Consider the following 18,519-nt stretch of genomic DNA (forward strand, 5'->3'; position numbering starts at 1 on the left):
CTTGAATTTTTTATCTGATTTTACGAGATCTCTTCTAGGTACCCCTTCAAATTTCCTGGCTCTTCTGTTATTTCGCCTTGAAGTAAGTACCTTCACAGATTTTCACGCCCTTTCATTGAAAAACGTGCTATAGCATCTCTGGCTAATATTTTTCTCAAGAGCAATTCAAAATTCAATGGTCAAAATTATGGCACTTGGAAGTAGCAGAAGATAGCATTTTTTGAATATCGAAATACTAATCATATTTTTTTGCATGTTACACATCGTCTGACTGCCTCTAGTACTAATCAAGATACATGGGATCTGAATAATCAGGAGGCGGTGATGCTTCTCAAATTATATGTAGTTGATGATCATCTCTCTCAGATTCCATCCAGCAAGACAACTATCGAGATATGGGCACATCTTAAAATCTTCATGAGACTTCTAATAAAAGCAAAGCTTTCTTCTTGAAGAACACTTTATTTCCTATCATCATGGATGAGCGAACATCGCTCCAAGCTCACCTAAATAGGATTTAGGAAATCCGTGATCGGTTGCTTGCCATTGGTCGCAAGATGGAGGAATAGCACAATGTGGTTATCACTTTCTGGAGTTTACCCAAGTCCTACGAGCATTTTATCAAGACTTTCAACATCACGTCTTCTAGTGTTGATCAGGAATTCATAGATCTATGCACACTTCTGCTTGAACAAGATCAGTGGAAACAATAGATCTAACTCCACCTCCACAGAGCAAGCCTTTGTTATTAAATCCTTTCAAAAGGATAAAGGCAAATCTCAACAGTCTTCTCAACAGAAGTCCTCTGTGCTCCAGCTCCAGAAGGCTCCCGAAAGAAGAACATTCAATGCAACTATTGCCACAAGTTTGGTCACATGAAGATTGAATGTTAGAAATGCTTAGCTGCCCAATCTAAGTAATCAGGTTCACGGCCCAAACCGAACAGTGCAGAGCACACTGAGCAGTTGGAATTTGTCTTTTACGCCTTCATGGCTAAAAGACCTGCAGATCATGTGAAGTCGTATGTCTGGTACATTGATTCAAGTGCCTCTCATCATTTCATCCACTACAGAGACTTGTTCATTGACTACCAGCCTTAATCAGATTCTGTTATTTTTGGTGACGGAGAAGAGTAAAGGCAACATTCAGATTCAATCTGCTAAGAGAAATCTCATTTTCCTCGATGTGTACTACATTCCAGGGATGGGACTAAATCTACTCTCAGTCAATCAATTACTACAACATTCTCCACAGTTGGATGTCACCTTCAATTCACATCAGTATAACATCATTGATCGGGTGAAACAGTCAATTGTTGTAGTGGGTCTTGATGATCGTGGTCGTTTCCAACTTACTGATTTTGGTGACTCTCAGGACTTAGCCATGGCTTCTCGACAGTCTTCTATTAGCACACTTTGGCATCAATAGCATGGGCACTTAAATGTGCATTATCTCTCTTAGCTTCCTCAGGAAGAGCTTGTCCTTAGTTTGCCAAAGATTCAGACTCGGCAGCATGGAGTTTGTGATGCATGCCAGGCTGGGAAGCAACATCACACACCTTTCACCAATGGTGATTCTTGGTGAGCTTTTGAGGTACTTCAGCGTGTTCATACCGATATCTGTGGACCTATGGCCACTCCTTATGTTCTTGGGTCCAAGTATTTTCTATTGTTTGTTGATGATTTCAATAGAAAAATGTGGGTATATTTTCTTAAAAAGAAATCAGATGCATTTCCTATATTTCAAAAGTTTAAACCTTTAGTTGAAAAGACTCTAGGAAACCTATTATTACTCTTGCATTAGACAATGGGTGGAATTTTGTTCTAATGAATTCTCTAGCTTCTTGGATACTCATGGCATCAAACACCAGTTAACCACACCCCACAAAACACAACAGAACAATGTAGTTGAACGTTAGAACAAAACAATCACTAAAATGACTTGATCCTTGCTCGAACATAGACATGATTCGAAGCAGAAGCAATTAACAATGCAGTTTATCTTTTGACCCGGTCACCCATAGTGGCGGTCAAAGGTAAAACTCTGGAAGAGGCCTGGTTAGGTCGCAAGCCCAAAATCAGTCAATTGTAGATTTTTGGCTTTGTTTCCTATGTTTGGATCCTTGATGCGTCACACACCAAGTTGGATGCCAAGAGTCAAAAACTCATGCTTGTTGGATACAGTAGTCTTCACAAAGCATATCGCTTGATTGATACTAAGACCTCTCATCTCTTGTGCAGTCGTGATGTAGTCTTTGATGAGTGGCGAGGACCATTCATGCTTGTTTCTCTTGTTCCTGATCCAACAGACCAGCCTATGAAGGCTCTTGACTTGGGAGTTAGGCTTTCATTAGGTCCACCTGATGGGAGGGTTTCAATAGCTCCTACAGCTCCAGTCATACCAATGATCCCTGTACAGACACCTCTAGCTTCTCCTATAGGATCACCTCAATTTGTAGATGCTTTCCTTGAATTTGATCTGGATTCCTTTGATGAGGAACCTGATCACCAAGCATCTCCTGATACTAATGTTGGTCATTCTCTTCTCTGACCTAAGTGGTGGGCTAAGACACTTGCCGATCTTCGTGATGATAAGCTCATTCATGGGAGAACTACCCGGAAAAAGAGCAAACATACATAGTCTATTAACTTTGCTCTCATGGCCAACATTCACAGTGTGTTTGAACTTTGAACCTCAAACATATTTCGAGGCTAAAGGGATTCCAAAGTGGGAACATGCCATGACATCTGAACACCAGAGCATGCTGAAGAATAACACCTGGGTCCTTTTTGATCTTCCACCAAGGAAGAAACCCACTGGCTGCAAATGGGTTTACAAAATCAAATACAAATCTAATGGTACTTTGGATAAGTACAAAACTTGTCTAGTTGCAAAAGGTTTTTCTTAGCATAAGGGCATTGATTATGACACCTTTGCTCCTACTGCAAAGATGAGCACCATCAGATTAATCCTAGCCATGGCAACACAGTTTGGCTAGAAGGTTCATCAAATGGATGTCAAGAGTGTTTTCGTGAATGGTGATCTCCATGAAAAGGTCTACATGACACAGCCTCCTAGTTTCAAGGTTGCCAATAAAGACCATCAAGTTCTCAAATTGGTGAAAGCTCTCTATGGCTTGAAGTAAGCCCCTAGGGCATGGTACATAAAAATTATTAAGTACCTTGATGATCAAGGCTTCAAGAGGAGTTCTTCAGACTCAAATTTGTACATCAAGATTGCTAACAATGGCATCATCCTTCAACTAATTTATGTGGATGATTTGATCATCACTAGCAGTTCGACATCTTTGATTCAGGGAATCTAACAGAATTTATGCCAGTCTTTTGATATGACTGACCTTGGGCTCATGCATTATTGATTAGGTGTTGAAGTTTGGCAATAGTCTTCTTGTATATTCATCTCTCAATCCAAATATGTCAGGGCTCTGTTAGACAAATTCCGTATGTAGGATTGCAAGCCTGCATCTACACCAATGGAGAAAGGTCTCAAATTATCTGCAAACTTTGATTCTCCTTCCACTGATGATATTACATATAGGAAACTAGTAGGCAGTGTCATCTATCTCTCTGCTACTAGGCTTGATATCAGCTTCATAGTCAACTACATCTCACGCTTTATGATAGCTCCCAAGGCTGATAATTGGATGGTAGCAAAGCATGTGCTTCGTTATGTTAAGGGCACTTCAGACTATGGACTTTTTTACTCTCGAAGTTGTAATCCTAGACTCAGTGGATTCACAAATTCAGACTGGGCAGGCTTTGTTGACGATAAAAAGTCAACTTCTGGATATGTGTTTAGTTTTGGATTAAGGACCGTCACCTGGACCAATAAGAAGCAGCAGCCAGTTTCTCTCCTCCACTGATGTTGAATACAGAGGAACAATTAAGGTAGGTTGTTAAGTTGTTTAGCTTCGTCGAATGCTTGGAGAAATGCAGATGTAACCAGCTGGACCGACCACTTTGTTTCTTGATAATGAAAGCGTTCTCAAGTTAGCATGAAGTCCAGTTTTCCATGAACGAACCAAGCACATGGATGTTTCTTGTCACTACATACGACAGTTGGTTGAAGACGGAACAATAGACTTGCAATATGTTCCTACCACGAATCAGACTACACACATTTTCACCAAGCCTCTTGGTCCTAATAAGTTTGTCAAATTCAAAGAACTTTGTGTTGTAGACAGATTAACCATTAAGGGAAGGTATTACAAGAATAGAAAAGCGTCTAGTATTAGTTAATGGTTATTTGTTTGTAATCTATTGTAAATATTAGAATGTTTCTAATATTTAGTTAGTTATAGATAACTATTAATTTTTTCTATTCTTTACAATCATTTCCAATGGAAACATTGTTCCATTCTTTTGTACATATAGACCTTTCGGACTCTATTTATTGTTGATGTATAGCATCTATAGAAGTAATCTGTCATATGCAAACCTGTATCATATTTATCTGATAATCATTACTGTTGTTCTCTCTCTCTCTCTCTCTCTCTCTCTCTCTCTCTCTCTCTCTCACACACACACACACACACACACACACACACACATATATAAGTTGTTAATGATTACAAATAAACATGTGATTGATACTCTTGTCGACAGATTAGAAAATCGATAGACTACTTTGTATTGGCATTGTGTTATTGCCGATGGCAATGATGTAAATCGATGACATTGCCAACTGCTTGTATTAAGCAGTATTGGTTTACTGCTAACTAATCATTAGTTATGCCTCCGTAGAGGCATGACACTACGTGGCCAAAGGCCACGTAAAGTCATGACTCTATGGGTCATAACCGTTGCACACTTATATATATCAAATGCAGATCGATGGGAATGACATCAATATATAGCATCTCAAACCCAGCGATCTGCATATCAAATATTACAAATACCTACTTTTCCTTTGCAATCTAATATACAGGATCATTGTTATATTCAGTATACAATCTGCATTATCAGCGATATACAGAGAAAGAGATTTTGAACATAAGCAATTTGAAGGTCACCATTATTTGAAGAACTCTGCACTGCTGTAATACAAGAGTATCTATTGTTTCCATATTTATTGTAATAGTTTTATCTATCAGAGATCCACAAAAACTAACACGGTATCAGAGCCATTCTAATAAGAAAAGCTATTACTAAAAATTAAAATCTAAATCTTAGATTTTTTCAAAAGCTAAATTTCATTATTAAAATGGTGAATCATGTGAGACTAGAAGATAGGCTTGAGGCTGCATCTAATTTCTCATCATGGAAAATTAGAGTAATGATAATATTAAGGGAAATGGAATTAGAGGAATATATCGAAACAAACATACCAATGCTTGGAAATGAATCTGAGAAAGTAACATGGAAAAGACATAATAATAAAGCAATGAAAATTATAATAGATTCTGTAAAAGATCATATTCTTACATCCATATAATGTCTGGAGAATGCATTTGATATGTTCTCCACTATTCCAGATACATTTGAAATCAACAATACTAGTAGATTATTAACCCTAAAACAAGATCTACTACATATAAAGATGAAAAATGGAGAATCTATTACTTCATACTTTCTAAGGATCTCTGAACTAAAAGATTAACTTGCAACAATGGAAAATCGAGTTGATGACAAAGAACTCAGTATGCTAGCACTAAGAGGTCTTCCTCTATCATGGGAAACATTTATTTGAGGTTTAAGCTCTTGACCCGAACTCCCTAAATTTGATTTATTAAAGAATGAATGCACACAAGAAGAATCTAGATTAGTCTCAAGAGGACCAAGTACAAATCAAGAGGGAGAAATTCAAGCACTTCATGTAAAATCAAACAAGAAAAGAAAATTCAAATACAACAAAACGGAATCTAACAAATCATATAAGCACCGTGATTGGTCCAAAGTTAGATGTTTGAAATGTGATAAAATTGATCACTCTCATAACTTTTGCCCTAAAAAGAAGAAAATTCAACAACCTTAGCAAAAATCAAAGAAGAGGGTGTAGAGAAAGAAGAAAGAGAAAACTATGCTTTTTACTTAGCCCTTTCGAGTGAATTAAACTCAAACCACAACACTTGGATCATAGACAGTGGAGCATCCAGGCACATCACCGGTTTCAAAGACAAATTTGAAACTTTCTCTCAACAATCCTCAAAAGAAGTTACCATTGGAGATAACTCTACTCATCCTATCAAAAGACTTGGTTCCTGTTCAATTTACCTAAATTCAAGAATTACCCTACAACTCAAAAATGTTTTATATGTACCAGGAATAAAGAGAAACCTAGTCTCTATTTCTGGTCTTACTGATCAAGCATTCAAAATCACATTCCAAGAGGACAAAGTTCTATCTTGGCCCAAGAACCCTAATATTAAGAAAGCCATTTTCATCGGATTTAGAGATGGAAGTCTTTATAAACTTTGTAATAATCAAAACCTAGCTCTTAGTCATGACACTTCAAATTCCACCAAAGTTTGGCATAGGACGCTAGGTCACCTTCACTATCGTGCATTGTCATCCATAGGAAAAATTATAAAAGGTTTACCTAATCTCAAAACTGATCACTTAAGTATTTGCGAAGGATGTGCTTTAGGAAAAAATACTAAACAATCATTTCTTAAAAGTGTTCACAAATCTAAATCCATTCTTGAACTGATCCACACTAACATTTGCAGCCCTATGTCTATACCTTCTCTTAACGGGTGCTTCTTTTATGTAATTTTTATTGATGATTACTCTAGAAAAACTTGGATCTATTTTCTGAAACAAAAAGAATCAGCTGAAGTTTTATCAAAATTCAAAGAGTTCAAAGCCTTAGTTGAAAATCAGTCAGGACATAAAATAAAAATTCTAAGGTCAGACAATGGAGGTGAATACATCTCTAATATTTTTAAGAATTTTTGCATTTTTGTTGGGATTAAGAGGGAATTTTTTGTACCAAATAATCCTCAACAAAATGGAGTTGTTGAACATAAAAATAGATCAATTGTTGAATCTGCCAGAGCAATGATGCACAATCAAAACCTTCATACTTCCTTCTGGACTGAAGCATATAACACTACAGTCTACATTCAAAACAGATGTCCACACTCAGTATTAGAGTATACCACTCTGAAAGAAGTATTCCCGAGCATTAAACCTGATCTAAGCCATCTAAGAATATTTGGATGTCTTGTTTATATCCACATTCCTAAAGAGAAAAGAACAAAACTAAAAACTTTCGAAAAGAAGGGGATACTTATTTGATATAGTGAAACAACAAAAAGATACAGGATCTTCATTCCAAGTCAAAAAACAATTGAGCTTAGCAGAGATGTGAAATTTGAAGAAGATATTACCTTTAATATCTCTAGAAACAGTGATGAATTCATTATTGAATCTATTCCTAAAGTAGATGAAAATCAACAAGCAGAAATTGAGAGAGAGAATGATATTGAACCATCCTCTTCTACCATGTCTAATCATGATGATTCTGAAAATGTCAACAATAAAAAGAGGCCACTTTGGGCTAGGAAAATGATAGAAGAAAATCAAGTTGAACCTAATGAAGTGATTCAAGAAAGCAAAAGAACAAGAAATCAATCGTGTTATGTTGCATTATTAGCTAAACTTATAAAAGCTGATCCTTCTAATGTTAAAGAAGTACTTTCAAATCAGTCTTGGAAAGCAGTGATTGAAGAATATAACTCTATATTAAAAAATGATGTATGGGATGTTGTACCAAGACCTAAGAACAAATCAGTTGTTTCTTCCAAATGGTTGTTTAAAATTAAGCATGCATCTAATGGCAGTATTGACAAGTACACAACCAAGTTTGTAGCACAAGATTTCTCACAGAAAGAAGGCATTGATTATGAAGAAACATTTGCTCCAGTTGCTAGATATACTTCAGTCAGAACCATCTTGGCTATTGCAGCATCGAAGGGATGGAAGGTTCATCAAATAGATCTCAAAACAATGTTCCTTAATGGCAAAATTGAAGAAGAAGTTTATATCAAACAACCAGAAGGATTCAGCACTCATGACAGCAAAACTCATGTTTGTAAATTAAAGAAACCACTTTATGGTCTCAAACAGGCTCCCAGAGCATGGTATGAAAGGATAGACAACTATCTAATGAAGTTAGGATATTCTAAAAGTGAAGTTGATCCTAACTTATACTTCAAAATAGATGGTGATGATACAATCATTCTTGTGTTATATGTTGATGATTTGTTGATAACAAGTGATGAACATCTCATAAAGAAATGCAAATAAGAACTCGCAGCAGAGTTTGAAATGAAAGACTTAGGTCTACTTCACTACTTTTTTGGATTAGAAGTCTAGCAACAGGATAACTACATTTTTTTGAATCAAGGAAAATATACATTCGACATTTTGACAAAATTTGGAATGATGGAATGTAAACTAGTTGCTACTCCTATAGAAGTAAATCTACACAAGTTGAAAGATGATATGATCAATTTAGAGCCTATAGATTCTACTTACTACAGGCAGATTATTGGATCTTTAATGTAATTGGTGAATACTCATCCTGACATATGTTATGCTACTAACACCTTGAGTCAGTTTATGTGTGCACCAAAGAAGATACATCTACATGCAACTAAATACATTTTGAGATATCTAAAGGGTACTATTGGAATGGGAATCAAATATGATAAAGCCAATATCGAACTTCATGGATATTCTGATTCTGATTGGGCAGGCAGTCCTACTAAACGTAAGAGTACTTCTGGATATTGCTTCAACCTAGGATCTAGTATGGTTTCTTGGTCCAACCGAAAACAGACTTCAGTTGCATTAAGTTCCATCAAAGTAGAATACATTGCATCTTCTTTGGGTGCTAGAGAAGCGGTATGGCTACAAAAGTTGTTAGCAGATTTGTTCAAAAGACCTTTGAAGCCCACTATGATTTATTGTGATAATCCAAGTTGCATCAAGCTTTCAACCAATCCAAATTTTCCACAATCGCTCCAAACATATTGAAATTCCTTACCACTACATTTGAGATATGGTGAATCAAGGAATCATTCAACTGGAGTACATCTGTACTAATGAGCAAACAACTGATATCTTTACCAAGCCTCTTGCCAAAGTGAAGTTGAAATACTTCAGAAAAAAAACTTGGTATGATTAATTTGTAATATTGAATATTGAATTAAAAAATTTCAATTCATGTGAGTTTATGCTTCTATTATTGTTTAGTTGCATCAAATATGTAATGAAAGGTGACAATCTTTCATGGACATATTTATTCAGAAGGTAATTATTTGCAAGGTGGCGATCTTGCAAATGATAGGCCTGTTATCATGGACATCTCTAGATATTGCTTCAGGCAATTAGAGATCATAGATAACGAACTCGTTTGTTACCATGGACATCTCTAGATATTGTTTAGGACAATTAGAGATCATGAGTAACGAATTTCTATGTTATTACTATGGACATCTCTAGATATTGCTTGGGGCAATAAGAGATCATAGATAACATATTCATTATGATTACTCTAGATATTGTTTCGGACCATTAGAGATCATGATGTATGTTATGATAGTGTTCATAGCTTGGTGATTTTTTATTATCTGACTAGTCACTGTTTCAGAGTGTTAAGACCAAATAAAGTAATCAAATATTCTATTCTGAAATCTAAGGTATATTACTTCTCCGTTGCTAAAAGGGAGTGTTGATGTATAGCGTCTGTAGAAGTAATCTGTCATATGCAAACTTGTATCATATTTATTTAATAATCATTATTGTTGTTCTCTCTCTCTCTCTCTCTCTCTCTCTCTCTCTCTCTCTCTCTCTCTCTCACACACACACACACACACATAAGTTGTTAATGATTACAAATAAACATGCGATTGATACTCTTGTCGACAGATCAGATAATCGACAGACTACTTTGTATTGGCATTGTGTTATTGCCGATGGCAATGATATAAATCGATGACATTGCCGACTGCTTGTATTAAGCAATATTGGTTTACTACTAACTAATCATAACCATTGCACACTTATATATATATCAAATGCAGTCGATGGGAATGACATCAATACACAGCATCTCAGACCCAGCAATCTGCATATCAAATATTACAAATACCTTCCAGTACTTTTCCTCTGCAATCTAATATACATGATCATTGTTATATTCAATATACAATCTGCATTATCAGCAATATATAGAGAAGGAGATTCTGAACATAAGCAATTTGAAGATCACCATTATTTGAAGAACAACTCTGCACTGCTGTGATACAAATTAGAGTATCTATTGTTTCCATATTTATTGTAATAGTTTTATCTATCAGAGATCCACAAAAACTAACATTTATAACAAGCAAAAATTTACCAATTACATCGTAATAAAATTGTCCTCATTGCTGCATACAAACTAGTGTATCCTTCTCTTTTCTTCTCAAACCCTCTAGCTTCTCTTCACTGAATTATAAACCAATGTCCCTCAGTACTTCCTCTGAACCTAGGCATGCACCTTGTATTTGCAATGTAGTAATTTTCTGTTAAGCATATCTAAAATAGAATTTTTCTTCCATGACATGTCACTGTTCACAAGTAAATTGTTCATGACATTAACAGAATAATAGCTTGAGACATTTCCATGATTAAGGAAGACAAATTCTTTTGTTCACTTAAAAATTGAATTAATAGCTTCATCTTTTCTTCCAATAAACTCTTCAAATTCTCTCCTTTACAGACAAGCTCATATTCAGCAGCACCTTATGTTGTCTTTAAGAACCAAGGTTTTCCTTAGAGCGATATACTGTTCATCACCAAGAGTTAAAGTATTTAAACGGCTTGTACCATTTTACCATTGTCATTTACACACCTGTCCAATGAAGATGTATTGATGTCATTTAGACCAAACTCTTTATTCAATTCCCATTACCGTTCGTATTCTTCAAACTTCAATTGAGTATCTCCATGCCCTACTTTAGGAAAACACAGCACATGGCACATGTTCCATTTAGAGCATTTGGCCAAATAGTTTCCTGCCTTTTCTATGCATACACATTTTCATGCGGTTGCAACTGGAACTTTCCCAACAAACCCATTTTCTGTATACTCTGGAACATATCAAGCCATGGAACCACATTCTTTCAAAGCAGTGTGTCAAAGGATTCATGTTTTGCATGTGTGTTTAGAAATGTCTCTCCCAATCGTAATATTGGACAACTATTCGCATCTGATCTCTCTGTATAGATGTCAATTTTCTGTGCCAGCTTTGAGGATGATGACTTCCATTCATGCAAATTGTGTTTTGAAACCATAAAACCTTTGCAATAACTCCATTTCCTACTTGCTCTGAAATGATTTCATTTTGCTCCTCCAGATGACATATGAGATCTATTTGCCGCATTCTGTCAAAAAATGAGCTGTGTTGTCTATGATTACATATTTTGTATTTAAATATGCCATTTGCATATGCGTTGAAGTTCATAAAGCTTTCAATGCAAATTGAATGGTGTTTTGTGTAACAGCTCACGTGATCTGTCTATGCTTTCAGGCATGAAGGTTGCCCGTGGACAACTACTGTTCAACTAAATACACAATGTCATTATGTAAGGACAAGTTCAAGAGTGCTTAGTTAATTTAAAGATTTTAAGAGCTTTCATGCAAATCCTATCATGTGCACATTAAGCAATCATTTCATTTAATCCCTTAAAGTGGCATCTTTTCAGACATTCTATCAAATATTTCATGATACTTTGTTTACGCTTGCACTATTTTCGGATATGTCTACCATAACAGGAATCCAACTTTACACACCAATCGCATTTACATCTCCATAAGACCATTGTGTATGCTCAACTAACCAAATATGCTTGACAGTTTTCTTTCTCGAGATATATTAAATCTGCAAATATAATGCTCGCTCAACAAGTAAGCATGTCCACACAACCACCACAGGTTTGACTGCCATCTTACAGAGGAAGATTATGAATGGTATTTTCTCTGAAGTTTCTAAGGGCTTTTCACAAAGCCATTTGAGCATATGTCTACAATCTTCGTTATCCATTCTCTATTTTCTTTGGGCATTTTGTCAAACAGTTCATGTTCATTGTTTATAATTTCATGTTTTGAAATTTGAATGCATACCCACAAGCACATTTGCATATTCAACAAATCTATTTTGTCAATATCTGTATGCATGGCACCCCATTAGATTACATTTCTGAGAAGCATTTGGTCAAATAGTTTTCAGCATTGCCTGTGATTTCAGATTTTATGTATCTCAATCACTGCAGTCTCAACTATATATATCTAACAAAAATCTTACTGTATTTAAACTTCTGCACCAATACAAACAGGGAGGGGCATTAACAGAGTTGGGATTCAATTTTATGCTTTCCAAAAGCATTGAATGATAATTTCTATAAAGAATCAATATATTCATTTTTGCAGAACCCATAATCATTGCTTTCCATGAAATAACATTCTTTTTCAAGCATTATACCGAACAGTCTTTATGCCTTGTCTCTGCTCTCACATTTGCATGTGTGTCAACCAGCAAAGATTGCAACTACAACAACAAACAAAACTTATCATTTGCAGGCAAGGAGACAGTGATTAAGGTATCATTTATCTTATCATTTGTGTGTATGTGTGCGTGGGTCCCACCCACTTACACACACACTGTTCGAGGTAATTGTCTTATCATTTGTATCCCTTGTTAATAAGTTCCTCTCCAAGGGGGAGAAGTTCGAAGTGTAATCCCTTGCTAATGAGTTCTTCTCCGAGCGGGAGAAATTCAAGGTGCAATCCCTTGTTAATTAGTTCTTCCCTGAGAGGGAGAAGTTTGAGGTGAGATCCCCTGATAATGAGTTCTTCTCTGAGAGGGAGAAGTTCAAGGTGAAATCCCTTTTCCACCCTTTATGAGTAGGTATGGTGGATACCCTTTGTGGATAGGCAAGGTGGTAATGCACTCTTCTCTGAGAGAGGTGTAAGCTGTAAGACCTTTTTATCCTCTGCGAATAGGTATGGTGAATGTCATGGAAGCAATTTCATAATTGTGCTTGTTCACCCTCTCTCAGATTAGCCATGGTGAACATTATGCTGACATCATTTTAATTCTGAGAATAGCCATGATGAATAACATGCTGAAATGACAATATTATGTTGAGAAAATTTGAGATGAGATTTTATTATTGACATTTTTGGTTGCAGCTCTATTGTGCTTGTCAGGTTATGACACTCTATGCCACATGAATGATCTCTCTCTTGCTAAGAGGGAGTGTTAATGTTTTAAGGTCGCTGTGAGAGAGCTCCTTCATAACTGTGTTGGTTGTGTTATCTTTTGCCAAACTCATGTTCATGTATTATGATTTAAATTGACTTAAGTTCATGGCAGGTCTTTGGAATCATATTTTACCTTCCTATTGTCGAGCTATATGGTGGTTGAAGACTATTGCACATATGTTATTCCTGTTAATTGCGAGTACTTATTTAGCACCAGCACGTGTTATGAAATTGTTGGCATTATGCATTGTCGTTTATTCTATCATGGCAGCATACATGATTCCTTGTATTGCTGTCAGAGAATATCGTCATTAATATCTTTAATTGTATTGGCTGTTTATTTGCTCAGCCGATGGCTCTCATTCTCATATCAACAATCTTTTGAAGTTGTGCCATTTCATATTTTATCCTTCCACAACAGCTCTTGGTTGATATTCTGGAGATGTTTCTTCCTGTTATTGATGCAATGCTTAGTTCCATCATTGTTTTATGTCTTCAAGAAAGAGAGTAAGTGTCAGTGTTTTCTATGCTCACGGCTTCCATCAAGACTCTTGGGATGTAAATCATTCCTTGCTGGCAGTCTTCCTTACATGTACGTCTGTTCGAGAATCTCCATATGTTTGTAACCGACATCTTTATATGTTTGTCAGGGCTCGTGGCAGAATGTTGGCATTCGGTCTATGTCGTTTGACTATATTGAAGTAATGAAGTCTGCTGGTATTTTTTTTAGTGTGTTCAAAGGTTGTATCCAGAGTGAACTTTTCTTCTGCATTTGTCAGGGGTGATAATCTCGAGGACTGGCTTTTGATCAACAGTATCAGTTTTGATGATATGATCATATGGAGTTGAACATTCTAATGATTATGCAAATAGCGGTATTATTTAGAAGCAGCATTATTTCAGTACACTTTCTCTTATCTGTGTATTGTGTCATCTATGATCATTGTCTGATCATTGCATGCTGAAGATTTCAATAAGGAACAGTGTTTCTCTTGTATTTGATTCGATATACTTAAATAAAGGATTTATTTTTCGGGTGTGACTGGGTTTCCCCTCAACTAGGAGATTTTCCCAGCGTAAACAATGGTGTCATTTGATTGTATCTTTTTCTGAGTTTTTGTTTATTGCATGTAATGCTATTCTGGTTCAAAACTTAACATTATAGATGTCAGAAATCGATAGCAACAAGACAATATACAAATAAATCACCGATTCGCAAGTCACAACAATAGTGTAACAACATAAATGATAATTGCAGCAGTATAAATCATTATAACAGCATTATAACAATAGTCTCAAACATGATAACCATGGTCTATCAATATAAATATCCAAATCAAAATGTCTAAAATGTGTATCCAGAAGTCTCAAACATCAAAATATATCAAGCTACAGGCACAACATATGAAACAAATCCTCATTCTAGCTATCAATATCCATAGGCTTAGAATCATCCGAGACACTATCTCCCTTTGGCAGAAGCGGATCATCCAATGGTAGTCGACCAATCCTAGCTGCACCTCCTCCATTTGAATTTTATTGTCCACGGAAATGAATTCAAACCTTGTGACCCCTCCACATTGTCACTTTGGCAAAAAACAACTCAAAAAGTGCTCTTTTTTTAATGCCAAAAATCATCCAAATGTGTAGGGGACACTTTTTCATTTTGAGGACAGATCAAGGATGTTTTGGGTGTCCCCTAGGCATTTCAGGGGCAGCAAATGTTTTGGGACAATTCCTGTCATTTCTTGCAGTTTTTTGAAATCGAGAGGGCTGGGGGACATCCTCTTTCCATCCCACTGACCCTGAAATGTTTTGGGGACGGAAATCAGTCCCCTGTGGGCAGGAAATGCATACTCGTATAACATAGATAATATCATTTAAAAGCAAAAAAAGACAAGTAAAAATCCCGTACCTTGTACATGATGCAAGACAAATACCATACTTGAAAAAAAAACATTTAATATGAAACAAACGAATATTTAAAAAAAGGAAAGGGAATGAACACAGTAATTGTGATATTCAGTCCTACTTATATTCAGTTGCCATTTAACTGGGTTAGGCAATAAAGTTGGTCACAAGTGTGTTCTATAAATAAATGCATTTAGGGAAATGTTCCAAACCTTCAAAGGTTGAAGCGCACCAGAGACATATGGTGAATGACGCACTGGAAGTGGTTTGTTTGTCATTCTATATGTGGCAGAGATTCCCTTAAGTTGCCTCAAAACCTACAAAGAGAAAGACAAGCTATTTCAATGTTTCTTTAAATTAATATCATTATTATCTGAATCATTATCTATTTTACTGCTAGAAATTATAAAATATGTCAAAACGCCATGCACTATTATGAATTTATGTATACATTTATGACCTAAAAAATATGCTTGCTTGGACAACAGAGATCCAACTGATGATGAAATTAGACAATTAAGCAAAAGGTAACTAACTCAGCAGAAAAGACAAGAAGAACAAAACCAGAAGCAAGAAAGCTGTCCTTATAACCTATGCTCCACGGAGTATCCAGGACGGGGACGTTTTAGGGGACAGGGACGTGTTTCCGATATGAGGACAGGTCAAAGCCAAAATTTAGGGGACAGCGATTAAAAACATAGGGGATTTTTTTATATCGAGACAAAATTCAAGTATGCATATCATAACATTGATAAACCATTCATCATAGACATTTTTTAAGATCAATACATGGAAAATTATCAAATGACAAATATTAAGTACCTCCATTATAACTATTATGCAAATATTATGCAAGTATTTATATTATGCATTATAACTAGTCTCCAAGTATTATGCATGAAATCCATATGGAATAAAGAGAAGTGCAACTAATTAAGTAGTAAATAGAAATACTAAATGCAATCTTCCCTCACTGCTGCTACTGCTGTTGCTCTATGTTTTTTTCCCTCTTAGCAATTACATCATATATTAAAATGAGTAGAAGAGTTAGTGTATAGTTTTTTAATGGACAAATATGGTTTGCACATTTTTATTATGTCTTTAAGACAACTATGGACTCGCACAAAAAGTAAAATGTATTGTTTTTCCTTTATTCAACTAGCTGGAAAAAAGGGGATGGCTAGAAGTTTCGGGGACGGCTAGTACTGCTGGCCGTCCCCAAGTTTCCTACCCAAATTTTTTTGCCATTTTGGGGATGTTTCCAAATTTGACAAAAAGGGGACGGCATCAAAAATCTGTCCCCATGTCCCCATTTCGTCCCCGGGATGGGTACAAGCCAAAAAGCCTAGGGGACACGTCCCCGTGGAACATAGCTTATAACTAATGGTCTACTAGTAATTTAAGAGAATGAAACAAAGTAGAAAGTAATTTCAAAACTTGTACAGAAAATTAAACAGACACGGTATCAAATTCATACAGGGAAGTTTCAAGACCCACAATAAAGATATTAGATGTCTAACACAAATATACACATATATCCAATTCTTTATATATCTACACACATACAGCATAATGATAAAAGATTTGTTTCTATATCTTGTTTTATTTTTCTATTTTGAGCTTATGCATGTGCACATGTTATATTCACTGGGGCATATCCCCCATGGATATGCCCAGATTCCTGATAAAAGGACTTGGATCAATCAGTTCTGCCACAAGGCAGGCCCAGACAAAACCCAGAAGAACATGGCACCATTAAATGACCCTTTCTATTTGCTTTTCTTAGATTTCTGAGTTGATAGTTGAACAAAAAATGTTTATATAAATGTTAGCATAGGTACACATATATCTATATATGTGTTTATGTGTGTGTGTGTGTGTGTGTGTGTGTGTGTGTGTGTGTATAAATAGATAACCTGCATAGAAACAACTTCACACCCTCTATGGGAAACACCCCCCTCCCCTCCAAGAATGGCAAATATGTTTGTTTTCCAATTCCTTTACCATAGAATATAAGTAGTATAACAACTAACAAGACACATAATTCGGTTGGGGTACAAATGTCTCTATAGGAAGTACTTCCTTGCTCTGTACTGAGAATCTAGTTGAAAGTCGAGCTCATTGTTGATCAAGGTTCTTCTGTAAATATTAAAATGAGATCTCTTTGAAATCCCTCTTTGCATCTATAAGCAACCGTGCTTGGCTTATTTCAACAATGATTTTCAATTAGGGTTTTATGCTGGCTTTTATCCTCTGAAAGTACTTTTCATTTTTCCCCTAGGGGTTCACTCTCTATAGCTATTGCTAGCAATTCATAATGTATCTTCGATGTAAAGCTTTTTAGATTTTTAATCTATGGAGAGGTTTAAACTTTAAAGATTAAAGAGGCGCGGGAGATGCTATACAATAACACTACAAACAATATAGTTGTCTCATTATGTCAAATATCCTATAAGTTAAACTTATCAGTTATTTGAATGGATTTATCCAAATATTTAAACGTTGACTAAACCTTGAGTTAATTTGTAGCCTAATGCTTTGCCCCATTACAGGGCCAAGGGACAAAACATTAGAAAAATTGATTTCATTGTTTAGTCAAGACCACTAGTGGATTTGCTCGCGCTCAATTTTGACGAGGCTTCTAGAGCAATCTGCAGAAGGTGAGTGCAAGGTTGATTAGCACGAAGACACATGAACAACACTTTGTCTCCTTCTGAAGAATGAGCAAATATTTATTGAATTCTTGTAGCTTATTTATTTTCCATAGGATATCGGACAAAATAAGGGAAATAATTTTTAAAAGCATTGTAACTTGGGGCCAATCATCTTTTCAAAAGGGCAGTTAAAATGTTATTTTAGAGTGGTCATCTAAATGAGACATTATAAGGCCTATGTAATGCCTATTTGACAGATTTAACAACTGATGCTGCTTATGCAGTCATTCTATCATTTCAGAATTGATTTATTGTTGTTTCTTACTATAAAATGCATTGGTTTAAATTGTCAAATTGGTGTCCTATTTTAAATCCTTTATTTTGCTGTTACAAGTGCTTTATTTTCTGATCTAACTACTATTACAATCATAGTTCAAAATCTCGTTCTCTTGGCCTGTTAATGGGCTTTTAAGGGCTAATCCTAAGCAGAGAAGGGAGAAGGTGTATTGGCTACCACCAGAGGAAGTGTGTGTAAAAATCAACTTTGACAGGGCAGCCTGGGGAAATCAGGGGGTCTCTGGATGTGGTTGTATAGCAAGAGATCATCAGGGCAATACCCTAGTTTTTGTGGCCAAACGAGTGAGGGATGGAACGAATAATGTGGCAGAATGTGAAGCAAC

General features: G+C 35.9%; 1 protein-coding gene across 1 annotated transcript in view; it reads right to left on the reverse strand.

Annotated features, from left to right (window-relative positions):
• LOC149565394 (oligomeric golgi complex subunit-like protein) overlaps positions 1 to 18,519 on the reverse strand; it is a 122,532-nt gene that overhangs the window by 28,737 nt on the left and 75,276 nt on the right. The window contains exon 9 of the mRNA XM_089818900.1: positions 15,398 to 15,502. Coding sequence (XP_089675026.1) covers positions 15,398 to 15,502 — 105 coding nt within the window. The remainder of the gene's footprint in view (positions 1 to 15,397; positions 15,503 to 18,519) is intronic.

Source organism: Cupressus sempervirens, chromosome 3 (assembly GCF_028749045.1).
Source record: "Cupressus sempervirens isolate cs-2001-9-10 chromosome 3, ASM2874904v1, whole genome shotgun sequence".
NCBI lineage: Eukaryota > Viridiplantae > Streptophyta > Pinopsida > Cupressales > Cupressaceae > Cupressus > Cupressus sempervirens.